Source organism: Schistocerca piceifrons, chromosome 4 (genome assembly GCF_021461385.2).
Source record: "Schistocerca piceifrons isolate TAMUIC-IGC-003096 chromosome 4, iqSchPice1.1, whole genome shotgun sequence".
NCBI lineage: Eukaryota > Metazoa > Arthropoda > Insecta > Orthoptera > Acrididae > Schistocerca > Schistocerca piceifrons.
Genome location: NC_060141.1, coordinates 214,008,658 through 214,028,932, shown reverse-complemented (window position 1 = coordinate 214,028,932; position 20,275 = coordinate 214,008,658). Strand labels below are relative to the sequence as shown.

The 20,275-nt window shown below is 45.3% G+C and overlaps 1 protein-coding gene across 1 annotated transcript in view; it reads right to left on the bottom strand.

Annotated features, from left to right (window-relative positions):
• LOC124795517 overlaps positions 1-20,275 on the bottom strand; it is a 325,898-nt gene that overhangs the window by 9,492 nt on the left and 296,131 nt on the right. The window contains exon 5 of the mRNA XM_047259581.1: positions 10,482-10,678. Within this exon, the coding sequence (XP_047115537.1) occupies positions 10,482-10,678 (197 nt within the window). The remainder of the gene's footprint in view (positions 1-10,481; positions 10,679-20,275) is intronic.

Genomic DNA, 20,275 nt, shown 5'->3' with positions numbered 1-20,275 from the left:
TCTAAGTTCTAGGGGACTGATGACCACAGCAGTTGAGTCCCATAGTGCTCAGAGCCATTTGAACCAACCAGCCATCTGCTGACTGTTAACGACTGTAACGGGTGTAGTGTAGGGCCACGTTTGCATTTTATGATGATGTGAAAAGGTTGAAAGTGAAATCAAACGACGACCCATACCTTGCTTCTCGCAAATAGCGAATAGCACCAAGGGGGTCGCCTAGGTTAACGTCCCCGTCCGACAGATGAACTTCCGTCGATAGCCTAACATTCCCCTCTCCTTGGGACGATGTGGAAAGATTTTGAATTTAATTCAGGGCGTCTGCTCGAAGCCTGGTGAATAGGACGTTTGCGCTGCCACCTTGCCGATCAAATGCTGACGATAAATATTTTTTCCACCACCAGGACTGGAACTGGTTAGCTCCGGGTCGCGCTGGCACCGTGGCGAGGCAGCTAACGTTGACGTTGACGTGGACACGAATGGGAAACCGAACGTCATGAGACAAAGCACCGTCGGAATACGGGACCATCTGGTTAACGTGAGTTTGCGCATTCTGCGGTCTCCAGTGGCAGTTGATAGTTTTATTTCGCTCGCAAACAGTTTGTTCACGAAAATGCAGGTGCATAAAATTGCTAAGTTAGCTCTACTAAAATGCACATATCCTCCTTTGTCCACATGCTACTCATATTGTTCTGTCTGTGGTGTACACAACTAAAAACTTCAACACCCGTGAACAAGTAATAAGACAAAAAAGAAAGATAAATCTCCAATAAGAAAACATCGGCTTATAAAACTTCAGGAAATCCAACAAACTCATTCCTGCCAGAAAACGTATTTACATTTACCTAACATCAAATACTACAGAAATTATTTCTATACGTTTCGTAAGAAAGACCCACATCCTTCTGGAAAACGCGAAGGTGAAAAAAGGGGCCGGTCGTAGTGGCCGACCGGTTCTAGGCGCTTCAGTCTGGAACCGCGCGACCGCTACGGTCGCAGGTTCGAATCCTGCCTCGGGCATGGATGTGTGTGATGTCCTTAGGTTAGTTAGGTTTAAGTAGTTCTAAGTTCTAGGGGACTGATGACCTAAGAAGTTAAGTCACATAGTGCTCAGACCTTTTGAACCAATTTGCTCCACACAGATCACCGATTCAAGCGTGTCTAGCGTAGTGGGATGCTTTCAGTAGACAGTGTCTTCCAATGTGTCCCACAAAAAGTAGCCACAAGGAGTAAAGATCGGGTGAGTATGAGGCCAATCCGTCCCTGTGCCAGTAAATTTGCAACATGCCAACGCAGTGGGTCTATTTCCGAAGCATTCAACAAGAAAACGAAATTCCTGTTCGGTGCGACGTGGTCTGGCCCCATATTGCATCAGCCACTTGGTGTCTAGTCGCTCCTCCAACGGTAAATGTATGGCAACAAATTTTTCCAAAACTGCAACGTAACGTTCACCAGTGATCGCTTCTCGCACGAAAAAAGGGCAAATAATGTCTCTGCTCCACCTCGGAGCCAAAACAGTAACTTTGGAAGAATACAGTGGTTTCGCTTCACACAAATGAGGATTTTCAGAACCCCAAAATCGCCAGTTTGTTTATTCACGACTCCGTTAAGGTGGAAGTGTGCCTCATCTGTGAACCAGATGCAGCCAACGTAAAATCCTTAATTACCAATCATTGTGAAAATTTTGGCTCGCTAATTCAGTTCTCTGTCGTACATCTCGTACGCGCATGGCCTGTTGTGTTAGGTTTGAGTAGAATCATGTATACGCACTGTCTCAGTATTTTCTGCGAGCTGAAAAGCTTCAAATCAGACTTTGCTATAATACTGTCTCAGTATTTTCTGCGTGCTGGAAAGCGTCAAACCATACTCTGCTATAATTCTTTGGATGGATTTTCTTTGGTTGTCTTGATAATTACAGAAACCGTGGTGACATTTTCAGAAGTAACTACAGTTTGCCTGGGGCTAACACTCACTGCTAGATCATCATCCATATTGCCTATTCGTTCGAATGTGGCTAAAAGCTTGCGAATGTGTCTCGAATTGGATTCTTTTGGAACAATGAATCGTGTTTGAAAACTGCGGCTTGTTGCCGTAGGACTGTGTTCTAACATGTGGTATTCCAGTATCAGAAAAACACGTTGTTCAGCGGAAGACATGTTTTCAATCTCTTCCTTTGGTACGCTGACCTCCTTTCACGTTTCAGCGGCGGAACTGATCGCTCTGAGCTGCACCGCACAGTTTATACTCTCCTGGAAATTGAAATAAGAACACCGTGAATTCATTGTCCCAGGAAGGGGAAACTTTATTGACACATTCCTGGGGTCAGATACATCACATGATCACACTGACAGAACCACAGGCACATAGACACAGGCAACAGAGCATGCACAATGTCGGCACTAGTACAGTGTATATCCACCTTTCGCAGCAATGCAGGCTGCTATTCTCCCATGGAGACGATCGTAGAGATGCTGGATGTAGTCCTGTGGAACGGCTTGCCATGCCATTTCCACCTGGCGCCTCAGTTGGACCAGCGTTCGTGCTGGACGTGCAGACCGTGTGAGACGACGCTTCATCCAGTCCCAAACATGCTCCATGGGGGACAGATTCGGAGATCTTGCTGGCCAGGGTAGTTGACTTACAACTTCGAGAGCACGTTGGGTGGCACGGGATACATGCGGACGTGCATTGTCTTGTTGGAACAGCAAGTTCCCTTGCCGGTCTAGGAATGGTAGAACGATGGGTTCGATGACGGTTTGGATGTACCGTGCACTATTCAGTGTCCCCTCGACGATCACCAGTGTTGTACGGCCAGTGTAGGAGATCGCTCCCCACACCATGATGCCGGGTGTTGGTCCTGTGTGCCTCGGTCGTATGCAGTCCTTATTGTGGCGCACACCTGCACGGCGCCAAACACGCATACGACCATCATTGGCACCAAGGCAGAAGCGACTCTCATCGCTGAAGACGACACGTCTCCATTCGTCCCTCCATTCACGCCTGTCGCGACACCACTGGAGGCGGGCTGCACGATGTTGGGGCGTGAGCGGAAGACGGCCTAACGGTGTGCGGGACCGTAGCCCAGCTTCATGGAGACGGTTGCGAATGGTCCTCGCCGATACCCCAGGAGCAACAGTGTCCCTAATTTGCTGGGAAATGGCGGTGCGGTCCCCTACGGCACTGCGTAGGATCCTACGGTCTTGGCGTGCATGCGTGCGTCGCTGCGGTCCGGTCCCAGGTCGACGGGCACGTGCACCTTCCGCCGACCACTGGCGACAACATCGATGTACTGTGGAGACCTCACGCCCCACGTGTTGAGCAATTCGGCGGTATGTCCACCCCGCCTCCCGCATGCCCACTATACGCCCTCGCTCAAAGTCCGTCAACTGCACATACGGTTCACGTCCACGCTGTCGCGGCATGCTACCAGTGTTAAGGACTGCGATGGAGCTCCGTATGCCACGGCAAACTGGCTGTCACTGACGGCGGCGGTGCACAAATGCTGCGCAGCTAGCGCCATTCGACGGCCAACACCGCGGTTCCTGGTGTGTCCGCTGTGCCGTGCGTGTGATCATTGCTTGTACAGCCCTCTCGCAGTGTCCGGAGCAAGTATGGTGGGTCTGACACACCGGTGTCAATGTGTTCTTTTTTCCATTTCCAGGAGTGTATTTCCAAAGTTTTGTATAACTTCTGCATAAAGTTCTTACAGCTTTCACAATATAATACCGAGTGATGAACTTTTCTATCGATCTTAGTTTTCGAGATATTTAATTATGAAATCAGGGACACCTTCCCTGGACATCCTGTATCTTCAGGGAGTGATCGATATCCATACATTCACCTGCTGCATCTGCTACCCTGGTTTCACCGCCTAAGATCTGAGACGAAAGCGGCCTCAGCCAATGAGAACTGATGACGCCCAGAGGCTGCACATGGCTTCCGAGTTTTGAACAGGGACAAACCATTCTTCTCCATGTCTCCTCTATTCTAGACCGTTCTTGAATGAAAGTGTGCATTTACCTGTGTGTGATGTGGTGTGCTAATGAGCGTAGATGCATTGGATTATACTGAGAAGCAGCTATGTATAAAAGCAGCTATTGGTTTGAATTGGTGAAGTTATAATCAGAGCTACAAACAGCTCTTCTTCATGCGTCTATTACGGAACTCAAGGTAACGTTTTTCTAAAACTACATGCTTCACGTGCCATGTTGGTATAGTCAGACTCCTTATGCACGGTTATCGAATGAGTAATAGAGTGATATACGAAAGCTGCGTTTAACGTAGGTCAGATTTAGTTCTGTTTACATGCTGCATTTGATATGTGATAAGGTTTAGGAACTCGGTATTTCATTCACCAAAAGATTTTCTGAATTGTGAGAATTTTTCAAATGTTTGTTATGGAACAGGCTTTGTATGACTCTGCCGAGGGCACGTGGTTATTAGCATCCACTCGTGCGAACTTATAATGTAGAAATCGGAAATGCTTAGAAATGCTGAGCTAAGGCATTCAAACAGAGCTTCCTCATTTCGGTGAAGCATAAGTTAAAGTCGTCAGCCCTGCCCACACCAAACGCCATACAAAAAAAAAAAAAAAAAAGGTTCAAATCGCTCTGAGCACTATGGGAGTTAACATCTGAGGTCATCAGTCCCCGAGAACTTACAACTACTTAAACCTAACTAACCTAAGGACATCACGCACATCCATGTTCGAGGCAGGATTCGAACCTGCGACCGTAGCGGTGGCGCGGTTCCAGACTGAAGCGCCTAGAACCGCTCGGCCACAGCGACCGGCAAAACGCCATACAGACAGTCAGATCAGTTTTCAGCGTTAAAATTACAGCAGGTAGGTTTTGGCTGCAGGCAACGCCTAATGTTGATGCACGGGTGTTCCGGTCACAACAGTACGAGAACTACCCAGAAAGTGTCTTTCGTAAGTCCAGTTTCCACCGGAGCAAATGGAGACGAACACAAGCGAACAAGGTTTCGCAGACAGTTCACCAGTGTGCACTACCATTCGCTCGTGTCTGTGAACAACTGTTTACTCTAAAGGGAACAGAAGATAACACTAGATAACGAGCAAAGTCTACGAACTCTGTGTTATTACTCTTTGCCGCTAATAACCGGTAGTTACAGCGAAGATGCAGAACTTTAATACCGAAAGAGACTTATTTTGTATGGCGAGAGCATTGTTTTTTATGACGTATGCAAAACTGCGTAGTAAAAGAGGAATTTAAACGTGTGAATGTGTATGTAAGCGTGAAATGTGTGGAAAGGAAATTTAAAAGGAGAATACCAGTTATCGACGACCAACATAACCCGAAGAAAGACTAGCACATATTGCCCTCTGGTTAATAGCAGCTGTAGACATTTACATTAGTGATTGTTTCACATTCCAGTAGTTGCTATATCTGAGACAGTTTCTGATGTCCACAGTGACACATGCGAAGCACTTCAACGATTTTATTAAACTATACAGAAGGAATATAATGTCAATAGCATACGACTAATGAAATGTGAAATACACTACGACCTGACACGTAGGCTACTTGATAAAATCTCCTATATTGTTTTTTAGAGGGCAGACAGCGTATTCCGGATAAACCATTTTCATGATCAAAAATCTCTAACTTAATAGTGGTACATGAGCCCTGTAACTGCAGATATCATGAACGTAAGCAACGTTAATGTTCAATTCTTTAGTGTATTTTTAATATTAATCATCATAAGCGATACTGTAGACAGCATTTGTTTACTTTCAGTGACATGTATTGCTCCGTTCGTTTTTAATAAAAAGAAACACAAAACTTGTGCTTATTTACTCATTTCCCTGCTGATGTAAGCATCTCATGAATTTCTCGTCCTTCTCACATCCCCAGCTGGACTTTTGAGTCCTTCGGCAATTTTCTACCAATTACGTTTCTTTTCCTTCGACATATGTGCTGTGTGTATCTTGGATCACAGAAGCGCCTATAATATCTACACTGCCGGAAAAAAATGCAGCATCCTCAAGGACTGTGTTCAGTTGCACCAGAACTTAATAAGTGCATACTGAGGGACTGAAGCGCTAGTGATTCATTTGTTAAGTCATCGGCGATTATGATGGCGCTCCCGTCTGTGCATCCTCTGCCTTGACTCCGCAAGCATTGGACGAGCAGCGGTGGCCGACCGAACATCATCAAGGGACGAAATCCGGACACTATTGGCAACCATCTCCTTACAACAGGATTAAGATAATGCGTGCTTTTAGCCACGCTATCACTGACACGATGACACCGCCGACCATGGCTACTCTAGTGTCGGGAAAGAGTTAACTGGAGACAGGCTCCATGGTGTGGGGAACCATCAGTTACAACTCTCGGTCGCACTTGGTGTTTCTGCAGGGTAAAGTAACCATTGCCTGAGACGTTGTACAGGCTGTTATCGCCATGCTATTGCCATTTCATTTCCACACGAAGGTGATGTGCTATTTCAGCAGGACAGTGCACCTCAATTTACAGCTGCTGCCACGAAACGTGCTCTTCTTCGTATGTAACAACTGCTCTTGCCTGAAGGATCACCAGATCTCTCGCTACTTGACCACTTACGGGACGTGATGAAGTGGGAACTTACTCGGTCTCCAGGGCCCGCAAGAACCGTTACCGAATTGCAACAAATGGCGCAAGGCACGTGGGAAAATTTACCACAGTATGCCATTAGGCACCATTATGATGGTTTGCATGCGAGAATACACTGAAGCACCAAAGAAAGTGGTATAGGCATGCGTATTCAAATACACAGATATGTAAACTGGCAGAATACGGCGCTGGGGTCGGCATCGTCTATATGAGATATCAAGTGCCTGGCGCAGTTGTTAGATAGGTTACTGCCGCTACAATGGCAATTATCAAGATTAAAATGAGTTTAAACGTGGTGTTATCGTCAGCGCACGAGCGATGGGACACACTATCTCCGAGTAGCGATGAAATTGGGATTTTCCCGTCCAACCATTTCACGAGTGTACTGTGAATGTCAGGATGACAGTACAACGTCAAATCTCCGGCATCGCTGCGGCCGGTAAAAGATCCTGCAAGAACGGGGCCAAAGACGACTGAAGAGAGTCGTTTAACGTGATAGAAGTGCAACCCTTCCGCAAATTGCTGCAGATTTCAACGCTGGGCCGTCAACAAGTGTCAGCACGCGAACCATTCGACGAAACATCATCGATATGGGCTTTCGCAGCCGAAGGCCCACTCGTTACCACTTGATGACTGCACGACAGAAACCTTTACTCCTTGCCTCGGCTCGTCAACACCGACATTGCACTGTTTATGACTGAAAACATGTCGCCTGGTTGGACGAGTCTCGTTTCAAATTGTACCGAGCGGATGGACATGTACGGGTATGAAGGAAACCTCATGAATCCATGGACCCTGCATGTTAGGGAACTGCCCAAGCTGGTGGAGGCTCTGTAGTGTGGGTTGTGTGCAGTTATGATATAGAACCCCTGATGCGCCTAGATGCGACTCTGACAGGTGACACTCACGTCAGCATCCTGTCTGATCACCTGTATCCATTCATGTCCATTGTGCATTCCGACGGGCTTGGGCGATTCCAGCAGGACAATTCGACAACCCGTACATCCAGAATTGCTACAGAGTGGCTCCAGGAACACTTTTCTTAGTTTAAACGATTCAGCTTGCCTCCAAACTCCCCAGACATGAACATTATTGAGCGAATCTGGGATGCCTTTCAAGGTGCTGTTCAGAAGAGATCTCCACCACCTCGTACTCTTACGGATTTATGGACAGCCGTGCAGGATTCGTGGTGTCAATTCCGTCCAGCACTACTTCAGACATTAGTCGATTCCATGCCACGTCGTGTTGCGGCACTTCTGCTTGCTCGCCGGGCCTAGACGATATGAGAAAGGTATACCAGTTTTTTGGCTCTCCAGTGCATGTGCCTGTGTTTCCGCCAGAGGGGGTGGAGTGTGTCCTGATGCTACTGTTTGTGTACCTTTTACTGTGAAATGTATGGATTTACCATATACTCCCAAAATGATGAACTACCTGTGACCTAACTTGTCACTAAAATGATCTTGTCCTTGAAGGAGTTGGATTTTTTTCCTGGCAGTGTACATTCTTCTACCACCAACATGATATTCTCTTCAGCCTACTCCATCGCTCAAGCAGCACATGTAAATAACAACAGAAGTGGACAAGATAGCTGACGAAAGCTTTCTGTACTGCTAGCGCCTAATCAAAGAGGGCACGAACTTTCTTTGATGGGTCACTAAAAGACCGACAACCAACGCAACAGACCGAACTATAGTGGAAGCGAATCGAGTATGACCGAATGTACACTGACGGAAAAAAGGTCACAACACCAATAATGAGCAAATAACTTACGGGTTTGCTGCCGGGTGACGTCGTCGAACACCGCCGATATTTCGACAGGAGCACACCCATGCCATTCTCAAGGCACAAATGCAAGGAAGGAAAAATGTACAAGGAAATTTAATACCTCGGTTCATGGAGGAGAAACAAGGAAGACACCACACACACTGAACAAGGAGCAGTTTATTTAATGTTCACCTGATGCTCCTGGTCTGCGTGTGCTGTTTGCGCGTGTAAACTTGACTCTCATCTTTGTCTGTTGATTTTGAGCGCATCATCAAATACTGGATCCAGGTAGTGACTTTCAATTAATTAGCTGGATTCTTCCTTTGCCCCGTCACGACCCGCGTTAAATGGCAAAGTAGAATTGTAGACCTTAACTTGCTACCTCATTTGCTTGGCTTCAGTAACAGAGCCTAACATGTTAACTAATTAAGGATTATGGTAAACAGAGGTATTTAAGTATATTGTTTTAAAATATTACCTGAAATGTCTCAATGATTTATATTGTGCTAGTTGATCCTGGGGTATGAACGGATGTGCTGGCATGTCTGCCGTGTAAGGGAATCCTGCTAGTTTTGATAACCTTCTGACTAGGGTTCTTGCTCGATGATTGTCTTTAAATACGCCGCTAACCTTGTTAGCGTATGTTGTGGCTATTTTAAATTAATTGCTGCTCAATAGCCCAACACAGTTTGTCGGCCGTCAGAAGCCGTGTGTGACAAATGTAATGTATTGCGAATACATAGAAAGAAGAATCCTTTATTGCATGATTATATAATAGCGGAACAAACACTAGTAGCAGTTACTTCTGTAAAATATCTGGGAGTATGCGTACGGAACGATTTGATGTGGAATGGTCATATAAAATTGATTGTTGGCAAGGCGGGTGCCAGGTTGAGATTCATTGGGAGAGTTCTTAGAAAATGTAGTCCATCAACAAAGGAGGTGGCTTACAAAACACTCGTTCGACCTATACTTGAGTATTGCTCATCAGTGTGGGATTCGTACCAGGTCGGGTTGACAGAGGAGATAGAGAAGGTCCAAAGAAGAGCGGCGCGTTTCGTCACAGGGTAATTTGGTAAGCGTGATAGCGTCACAGAGATGTTTAGCAAACTCAAGTGGCAGACTCTGCAAGAGAGGCGCTCTGCATCGCGGTGTAGCTTCCTGTCCAGGTTTCGAGAGGGTGCGTTTCTGGACGAGGTATCGAATATATTGCTTCCCCCTACTTATACCTCTAGAGGAGATCAAGAATGTAAAATTAGAGAGATTCGAGCGCGCACGGAGGCTTTCTGGAAGTCGTTCTTCCCGTGAACCATACGCGACTGAAACAGGTAATGACAGTGCCCTCCGCCACACACCGTTCGGTGGCTAGCAGAGTATAAATTTATTCCTTTATCGTAGTCTGTCTATAAGCATGCTATTCTTAATTTGTTACTCTAGGTAGCCATTAAGTTGCCATTTTTGGGGTGTTTAGATGGAGTGCGGCTCCTTTGAGTATAGATTTGTCAATTTCCAATTTATTGTTTTTCCACCAGTTTTTAATTGTGCTTACACGCGTATGCGTATTTATATATATATGGGTGGAATCTAAATTTTTTTATTACTATTGAGCTGTACTTAATTTCATACTGTAAAGAAAGGAACTTATTGGAGGTTAACTGTCGCCGTAAGGTGGTGTGGACGGTTCACTTTCCTGTTATTCATTTTAACGTTCTAGCCAATGTGTAAGCTAGCTAATTATTTTCTCTTTACGTGGAGTGTGCCTGCATTGATGTTGTAAGTGACTGTTTCATATCCAGTTCTTTAACGCGCCTACGCGCATATGTATATTTATGGGAGAATTAGTGTTTTCCCCTGCTGAACTTTAACTAAAGTGCAGAAAACTGAATGAGGAGTTTATTATTTTTCTAGTGCTACTATCTGTCAAGTGTAACATGCGACATTTTCTTGGTCTGTTATCAAGTGTTACAATAAATAAAAATTGCAGTAAAGCGATGCGCTATTTCAGTTGTTCCCGTCATTTCCTATCTCCCAACTGGTTAATCTAAACTCAGAATATTTGATTAAATAGTGGAGGGAGGTGCGTGTGTCCCAAGAAAGGTGACTTACATGTCCCAGAGTTCCTCAGCGGAGGGCTGTTCGCAGCCGAGCCCCCGCAGCGTGTCGACCAGCGAGCTGTGGTAGTCGCGCAGCAGTTGGCGGCCGTGCTGGGCGCGCATCTCGGGCGTGGTGCATACGTACAGCAGGTTGCTGATGTCCAGCGCGGGCGACGCGTACCGCGCGATCTGGAAGTCGATCAGGCACACCTGCAACAGGCCGGCACCCAAGGCAGCTCAGAGACATTCAGGAGAATCAAGATTCAAAATAATTAAAGACATTAGCTCGTAATAGTGCACACTGAAAATTTGTGCACAACCGGAATTCGAATTCAGATCTCTTGTTTACTAGACAGATGCGCTGACCGCTAGACCCAAATTCTCAACTTGCGCCTCATACTACTGATGCAGTGCCCCTGCTCATGAGCCTTATTACTCGCGGCATCTCGCCGATTCCCGCAAGAGTTGGTGCTTGGTGCGCATCCGCACTGGATGGATCACTGGCCTTGTATATGTGGTGTCTTTTCTTTCGGAAAGGGAGAATTTGGGTCTGATGGGAGGCTTGCAAGGGTAGACCACGCGGATGTGGTGGCCACTGTGTCTGGAAGTCCTAGGGGTCAATGTTTCTGCCCAGTAAGCAGGAGACCCGGGGTCGAATCTCAGCCCGGCACAAATTTTCAACTTGCCCCGTTGATATAAATCAATGCTCACTGGCAGCTAATGTCTTTAATTACTTTGTGTCTTGATTCACAGTGGCCGCAGGATCAAAATGGGGCCTGACACGTCCGAAAGTACAGATATCACATATATTCAGATGTGTCACTGCACTGTGCATATCTACTGCAATTGCTCAGGATTATAAAACAAGGCAAAAGCTACCAGGTGCTGCATGAGCCAAGTTGGATCCTGGAATTCTCACTATGTCACAAGATATCAACTAACGCAACTAGCTTTCATACTTTACTACAAAATTACAACTTATTTAAGTTACTTTCTTTTAGCCGGCCCGGTTGGCCGTGCGGTCTAACGCACGGCTTTGCGGGCGGGAAGGAGCCCCTGGTCCCCGGCACGAATCCGCCCGGCGGATTTGTGTCGAGGTCCGGTGCACCGGCCAGTATGTGGATGGTTTTTAGGTGATTTTCCATCTGCCTCGGCGAATGCGGGCTGGTTCCCTTTATTCCGCCTCAGTTACACTATGTCGGCGATTGCTGCGCAAACAAGTTCTCCACGTACGCGTACACCACCAATACTCCACCACACAAACATAGTCTTTGCACTCGTCTGGTGTGAGACGTTCCCTGGGGGGTCAACTGGGGGCCGAACCGCACAATAACCCTGGGTTCGGTGTGGGGCGGCGGAAGGGTGAAGTGGACTGCGGTAGTCGTCTTGGGGATGTGGACCACTGCGGCTGCGGCGGGGATGGAGGCTCTCCGTCGTTTATAGGTCCCCGGTTAACATACAATACAATACTTTCTTTTAATGTACATGGTGTTCCAAAAAGATTCTCAGAAATATAGTTTTTATTTGTGCGGACATGAAATGGAACTATCAGATATATTGAGTCGTAGATAAAATAGGTGACAGATTCGGTCCATTGATGCGATACTAGGAAAATGCAATCAATCGACAAAGGAGATTGCTTACAAAACACTCACGTGACCCACACTAGAATATTGCACATGTGTTTCGGACACATACCACTTAGAATTGACAGGAGATTTTGAAGCTACACATAAAAGGGCGGCATGAGTTGTCAAAGATCTGTTGGACCAATGGAAGAGCGCCAACGGATGCTGAAAAACCAGAACTGACAGCTGTTTCAAGACAGACGTCAGCTATCCAAGGAAAGTCTGCTTATAAAGTTTCAGAAACCAGTACTGAGTGAGGAATCCAGGAATGCTCTGCAAGGCCCTCCGTATCACGCCCGTAGGGAAAACAAAAACAAGATTAGTCTAACTGCAGCGCTTACGGAGGTTTTTAAGTAATGATTCTTCCCAACCTCCACATGCTAATGGAATGGGAAGACACCCTAACAGTGGCAGAATAGGATGTACCCTCTGCCATTCACTTCACAGTGGTTTTCAGAGAGGAGGTTAGTGCAGACGTAGAAGCTAACAGGAAAAGAGGTCTCACAAACGTATATCTTACTGGAAGAAACGTAGGCCAGATCGTAACTCAGGTAGGTTTTGTTGACGAAGAACACAACCAAACACAATGTCATAACCGGATTAGGGTAATCTTACCCCTGCACTTAGCAGAGAAATAAGCGTGTTTTTGCGGTCTAGACACCTTATAAAGTGCACTGCATAAACGGACGACATGCTGCTGAGAAATACATTTATGTAACTGCAAAAATTATCCATTTGAAGATGAATTCGCCCAGATATCTGAGAGCTCTAATGCACACGACCCTGGGACACAGGAGGCCAGCCACCTCATATTGAATCCTCCTCTCAGACTGATGATGAGGGCTGGTGGCCGGTCAGCCTGGTTGTGGTTTTTTCCATATCCAAGTACCTAAATTTAGGGTAGGTAGCCGTGTCCCGCGTCAGATACGCACTACACGAACGCCCAGAAAACGTTGTCACACTCTCACATGAGATCTACACAAGATGCCGACAGACAGGATTCCTTCGCAGCTTAGGGGGGCAGAAGTGGCATTCGGTCACGAAATGTCAACAACATTTCCAAAACCGATATAACAAAGCCGACACTGTGGAGAAACAGGAAAAGGAACCATGCGAGGATGGGCATGACAGACCGAAACCGGTTACATCATTAAAATGAAGGTCATTGAAAGTACTTGTGGCTGGTTGCGTTCTTTACCAACGATACTAAACAGCCGCGGGATTCACTTGATAGAGCGTGGATCAAATTTCGTGTGTTTACCTGTCCTATAGAAGCCCATCAGTCCATCAGTCGGTTCTCTGCTGTGGTGTGAATTAGAAATCTTACTACTGAACCTACTTAGACTTCTGCGATGTATACGGCAGTCGACTAGTAGATAATGGTCTCCGCCTACGGTGAATGTCACCAGTATTAATAAATAAATAATAATAATACGGTCGGCAGTCCACTAAGAAAGAATTACAAAGACTCAGCAAGCAGCTTATCAGGCTGTTAATTTCGATATTTTAACTCAGTTTGCACCACGAATTGCGTAATTTTTGACACTCGCGTATAGAAAAAGACATAAGAAATCTCTTAATGCTATAAAATCCCAAAGTTGCATTTAAAGACGTATTAACTGGTAACTTTTGAAAGTAATACGTGCCGGCCGCGACGGCCGAGCGGTTCTAGGTGCTTCAGTCCGGAACCGCACGACTGCTACGGTCGCAGGTTCGAATCCTGCCTCGGGCATGGATGTGTGTGACGTCTTTAGGTTAGTTAGGTTTAAGTATTTCTAAGTTCTAGGGGAATGATGACCTAAGGTGTGAAGTCCCATAATGCTCAGAGCCATTTGAACCAAGTAATACGTACTAGCAGTCTCTACACTTGTTTCTGAATATGAGTACTGACATGTAACGATGCATGAAAACGTCAGTATATGCCTATTGCTCTGAACTAACAAGTAAGCTTACCAAAATTGTTTTAAACTGCTCAGCGAATTACGTTTAGTACACTAGCAACAACAAAACACGAAACAACCTTAAAATGCTGCACGCCAAGTAATACCCAAGATACACAGTTCAACTATTACGTAAGAAAATTTATTTTAGTTGATGTTCAATAAAAATTTGTGCCTTTGTCCCTTTTTAATTTATAATTTTATTGATTCTAAAGAAAGAAGCACTCAAATAACGAGTTACCCTGGCAAACAAAACTTTGTATCTTTTCATAAAATTAAAGATAAAGTTCATGTTAAGACTTTTATCAGGCCTTTTTGCTTTGTTCTTTTGTTCTTTTATTCATGGTAAGTAATGAAAAAAATGTTTCACAACTAACCTCAAAATGATTCAAATGGCTCTGAGCACTGTGGGACTTAACATCTGAGGTCATCAGTCCCCTAGACTTAGAACTACTTAAACCTAACTAACCTCAGGACATCACACATGTCCAATCCCGAGGCAGGATTCGAACCTGCGACCATAGGAGTCGCTTGGTTCCGGACTGAAACGCCTAGAACCGCTCGGCCACAGAGGTCGGCACTACTAAGCTACAGTTAGTTTATGTCAGTGGTTGTTCTGTCGCAGACGATGACTGCGAGGATAACTACGTAACAGTGACGTATTCGTGTGACGAAACACGACGGTGTCCCATCACACTTCCATTAATTATGCCGCCCTGGATCGTCAGAACGGTACTGGAATTACGAGAGGGATTTCTTTTCGGTGACGACCACGCTCGCTCCAAAGAGGCAGATACCTGACGACTAGCACATCACATATCTAATGTGCACGTCTTGCATGTATTCACGGGTCCTACATTCCATCGAATGCAGAGGACAGGCACCCAAAGGTGAGAGCAGGCAGCCCATCTGCACGGATTGTTTTTCAATTCAGTTGGCTTGACATTACCCTACGTATAAGAGTCACAGTCTTTAGTATGCCCTCGGTGACGTAATTTACTGATAACACAAAGAGACATAGTTTACACTATCTGACTAAAAGTATTCGGGCACAACATATAATGAGGAACAGACCACTAGACGTCGTGAGAGTCAGATCTGACAGTATAAAATCAGGCGGGGAGTACTGTGTTGTCAGTAGGAAAGCAGTAATAGCAGAATGGGTCGACCAAGAGAGCAATGTACAAGCAACATTTTAATCCTTCTATAGCCACCATAGTCGACTGTGGGTGATGTGACTGTGAAGTGGGAACGTGAAGGAACAACCGCAGCTGAACCAGCAACAGGCAGGCCTTGCGTACTGATGGACAGGAACTGTCGAGAATTGCAGAGGGTAGTTGTGAAAAATCAGTGGAAAGGGTCACTCATGAATCCTAAAGTGATGGCAGCAGTACGGCGAACTCAGTGACGGTGCATAGGGAGCTAAAATGGGTGGCGCACAGTGGTCGATCAGCTCCTCGTTAGGCACGCATTACTATAGTCAATGTTAAGTGACACTGACATGTTGTAAAGCAACGCAGGTGGATAGTGGATGACCGGAAATGGGTGATTTGGCGTGATGAATAACCCTGCACCCTGTGGCGAATGCCTGGAGAACGTCCCCTGCCACCAAGAGTAGGGCCAGCGGTGAAATACCGAGGAGGTGGCATTGCAGTGTGGGAATGTTTGTCGTGGTTATTGGCTTAAGTAAACGCTAAAGACGGAAGGCTATGAACACATTTTACAGCGTTATGTGGTGCATACAGTAGGGGGAAATGTCGGAGATGATGACTATTTGTGTCAGCATAACAGTGCACCTTGTCATAAAGTAGCATCTGTGAGGGAATGTATCAAATGGAACACCTTTTGGATAAGTCGACTTCACTCCAGACCACAGTGTCCTGCATCACTGCCTTCTCTGGTTTAGGCTCTTGAGGAAGAATGGACTGTCATTCCTCCACAGAAATTCAGACACATCATCAAAATTGTCCACGGCAGAGTTCAGCCAAGTCGAAAATCACTCCTCCCTCACTTTGGAAATGTCTGCCCTGCTATGGTTTCGGCATCCGAGGAAAGTGGATGAAGTCACTTGGTGCCACGTGAGGAGAATAGTGTGGATGAGACCAAAATTTACAGTTCATTGAAGCATCTTATGTGTCTGTAAATGAAATGAAATGATCGTGTGCCATTATTGGCCGGGAGGCTCCTTTCGGGGATGTTCGACCGTCGGGTGCAGGTCTTATTTTAAGTGACGCCATACTGGGCGACTTGCGCGTCAGTGATGGTGAGATGATGATGAGGACAACACAACACACAGTCTACGGGTGGAGAAATCCCCAACCAGGCCGGGAATCAAAACCGGGTCTGCTGCGTGGTAGGCAAGCACGTTACCACTCAGCTAAGCAGACGGACTATGTGACTGTGTCCTGTACTGAATGAGTAGGGGCGTTGTTCAAACACTCAGCATAAACTTTCTCCAGTTCGCAGCTCGTGGTCTAATGGCTAGCGTTGCTGCCTCTGGATCACGGGGTCCCAGGTTCGACTCCCGGCCGCGTTGGGGATTTTTCTCTGCCAGGGGACTGGGCGTTTGTGCTGTCCTCATTATTTCATCATCATCATCATCATCATTCTTGACGGTAGCTAGACTGGAGTGCTAAAAAAAATTGGACTGTGTAAAAATGGAATTTGTACGGGTACTGATGACTGTGCAGTTGAGCGCCCTCCAAACCAAACATCATCATCATCATCATCATCATCAACTTTCACGATGCTGAATGGGTCTTCGCCTTCGTCGGCGGTGATGAATCCACATATTTCCACTGTTTGCTTTGCTCGTTTGTTCGTCCATGGCGATTAGCTGGATAAAAAAGTCATCTAAATTGATGCGACACAACTGCAACATATCCATTGCTGGTGGGCTTTTTGAATAGGCGCAGTCAGATACAGAACGCAGAGGTCAACTACCTTTTCCTCGTACCACATTGTTCTGAGAGATGTTGAAAACTGATCCAAGACTGATTTTCAATTTTTACACTGGCGCTTCGATTATGTGAGAAGTCGGTCTTCAAGCACCAGGGCCTCTGCTTCTCTTGCGATGCCCCGTTTTTCACCAGAAATTGTCATCCATTTCTTTTTTCCTCATTCAGACTTGTCTGTGCTCACTGGAAACGTCTCTGCCACCTAATCTCTGTGCCATACGTTGATGTGTAGTTGTCGTACACTTCCACCAACTCAGCATTGATTGTAGCATCACTGTTCCCCTTCAGACACAGAAAACTAGTTATTACCATACTCGTCTTTATCGATGAGCTACAGTATTGTGGCACAAGTATTTCACTATAGCCCAGGATTCTAGTTGACCACCTAAAAAAGCAGCTTTATTTTTTCGAGGTGATAATCAAAACTTAATGACTACCTGCCACGTACAAGCAATCACAATCATCCACACAGTACATGACACTTTGTAGAGATCAGAGGAAGACAATGGCAAACTAGAACATTGCTCAGAGCATCAGTGTGGTTTTTTTTGTGGAACTTCCACTGGCATTTGGAGGACTTTCGGACATCACTTGGATTGCCCGCATATCCAGGGGTGGCACATGTGGCTGCTAATCAGAGGCAGCAAGGGAGGTTGGGCATCCTCACTTTACTGTAGTAGGTGTAGTATCAGGGGAATAAGCAACAATTATTTTCGGAATAAACTTTTGTGCGCTTTTGTCAGAGAACGCGAAAGATGTTAGCTTGTGTTACTTCTTTTAGAGTACCAGCACTAGAGAGCAAATCAAAGTGCGAAAGCTTAGGCCTAATCTAAAGCAGACAGAGGCGCAAACTATATGGCGAGAAGGTCAGACGCAAGCCAAGTCGCCTGCAAACGCACGGTTGCTATGGTAACCGGTACGTCACTGCTGGGAACAGGAAGGGTGATGCAGGCTGCTTTAGCTGTGCTGCCGTGCGCCTCTAGGCTACGGGAAACCAGTTGCTGCGGTGCCGCCTCTGTAGTATTCCCTTGTTCCCATGTGCAGTGGTATGGATGAAGCCCAACCATGTATGGGTGCTGTTAAATGATGACATCATTACTTCCTTGTAGGAGCTTTCGTTTTCAAGGAGATGTGAAACTGAAGGACGTAAGACTTCGAAGAAAGGACGCCCAACACCGACGTTACACCTTCTTCAGAAAAATAAGTTCGAAATACGTGCAGTCCAGCTTCATGGTATAAGCAGCACAAGTGGTTATGTACTAGTCCTACAAAAGGAAAATTATTCAGCTGGCGATGTTGGCTCTTAAGCACTGTATATTCCCCTGAGGGTTTCAACGATCTGAAGAATATGTCTAGAGGTTTATCACAGCATGCTTCTTCTAAAGTTCATCTAAGTAGTTTTATTTCATTTAAAGACCTATCCAAACAAGTGTTTAGTATTTCAGAGCTACTTAACAAACAATACAAACCAATGAAAATCGGACACAGAAATGAAGTAAAAACTAACAGAGAGATCATGAAAATTCTAATTGGTGCCACATATCTTTTGTGAAATCAGAACTACCATTCAGAGGTCATGATGAACACAGAAGATTCCTCAATCCCAGAAATTACAGAGCTATTTTTAAACTTGCTCTAAACAGAAAAGAAGATTTGAAAGCCCACTGGAAGAAAATGGGCTATTTCCGCTATTTTTAGAAAACTATACAGAATGAACTGGTTGAATGTATAAATGAGTCTGTCTGTGAATAGATACATTCAAGTTTGGATAGAACCTCATTTTATGCTTGCATTGTGGACGAAGTAACAGGAGTTCTGGGCAAGTCACAGTGCTCTGTTTTTATGAGGCTGATGGACTGTAACGCGACATTGAAGAACATTTTCTTGGTTTTCATGCTGTTGAGATCTGCTGCTGCTTGATTCACTGAGCTGAGTGGCGTGTTTCAGAATTATGACATAAGGAACAAACTGGTGGCCCAAACCTCTGGTGGTGCTTCTGTTCTGGGAGCAGAATTAAATGGCCTTCAAGGTAAGGTCCATGAAATTGCCTCTCAAGCTCTTTTTACTCACTGTTATGCACTCTTTTAAATTTAGTTTTATAGCAGAGCTGTTCTTACATAAAACCAGTATCTTCTTCGCGCTCCAGGGTATTCCTGCTTTTCCCACCGGCCTTCCAAACGCACAGCCATTGTGGACAGTACTGCTGGAAAAAGACATTTCTTCCAATAGTGAACTGAAATGGAACTGTAACGTCAGAATAATATCCGCCTTTCTCGAAAATTGTCCGGAGACAATTGAGGATTTAAATGAAATAATTGGCAGTCCAGACACTAGTGCAACGATTGAGAGACAAGCCTGTGCTTTCAAAAATAGCCTCCTAGAGTTTGTTTTTCTTCTCTATGTTTTTGAAAGCATATTTTTAAAGACTGAACTACTTTTCAGCATTCTTCAGAAAAAAGATTATGCACAGTTTCGCTATAATGCTGTCTCAGAATGCATAGCTCACACGAAAAACTTCAGAAAGGAAGATAAATTGATTGACCTTTTTAAATTCCATGAGATGCTCGACTAATTCTAACCTAAAGCTTCCAAGAACAGAGGTGTAATGATGGATGAATACGTTGCCAATCCATTGACGTCAAAATAGAAACAGGTGTACTTCGACGCCCTAGATAATATTGTAACACAAGTAGAAACAATATTTTCACATGGTAGCTAACCGCTCCTACTTAAATTAGGCGACATTGTTCAGTTCGACAATTATGCTCAGCATGTCCCTGTAGACTGGCTGGATGGATTCATTAATTACGTGTACATGGTAATGCGCGCGCAGTCCTTAAGTCGCTCGCAATTGCGTGTAAAACTGGAGACTGTATTGTCCCGCCAGCATAAATAAACATTTTACTCTGTCAGTTTGGGAGACGTAATAAAACAATAACTGAGAATGAAATGGACTAAATTCTTCCAGAAGCTTTCAAACTATTTTGTCTAATTGCTACCATCCTTTCAAGAAGTGCTTCAGTTGGCAGGAGTTTTTCTTGTCTTAAACGCGTAAAAACGTATTTGAGCAACAGCATGGTCCAGGATTGATAATTAGTTCTTGCTTGTACCTCAACTGAAAAACTAGTACTGCGAATACTTGAAAGCTGAGACACGTGGTATGGCGATGTCATCGAAAGATTCGCGAAGAAGAAGGATCGTCGAGTTAACTTGTTTTACACGTAACAATGCTCAGAAGCCCAATTTACCAGTTCGTTTGTGCATAAAGCTGAGTATCATTAT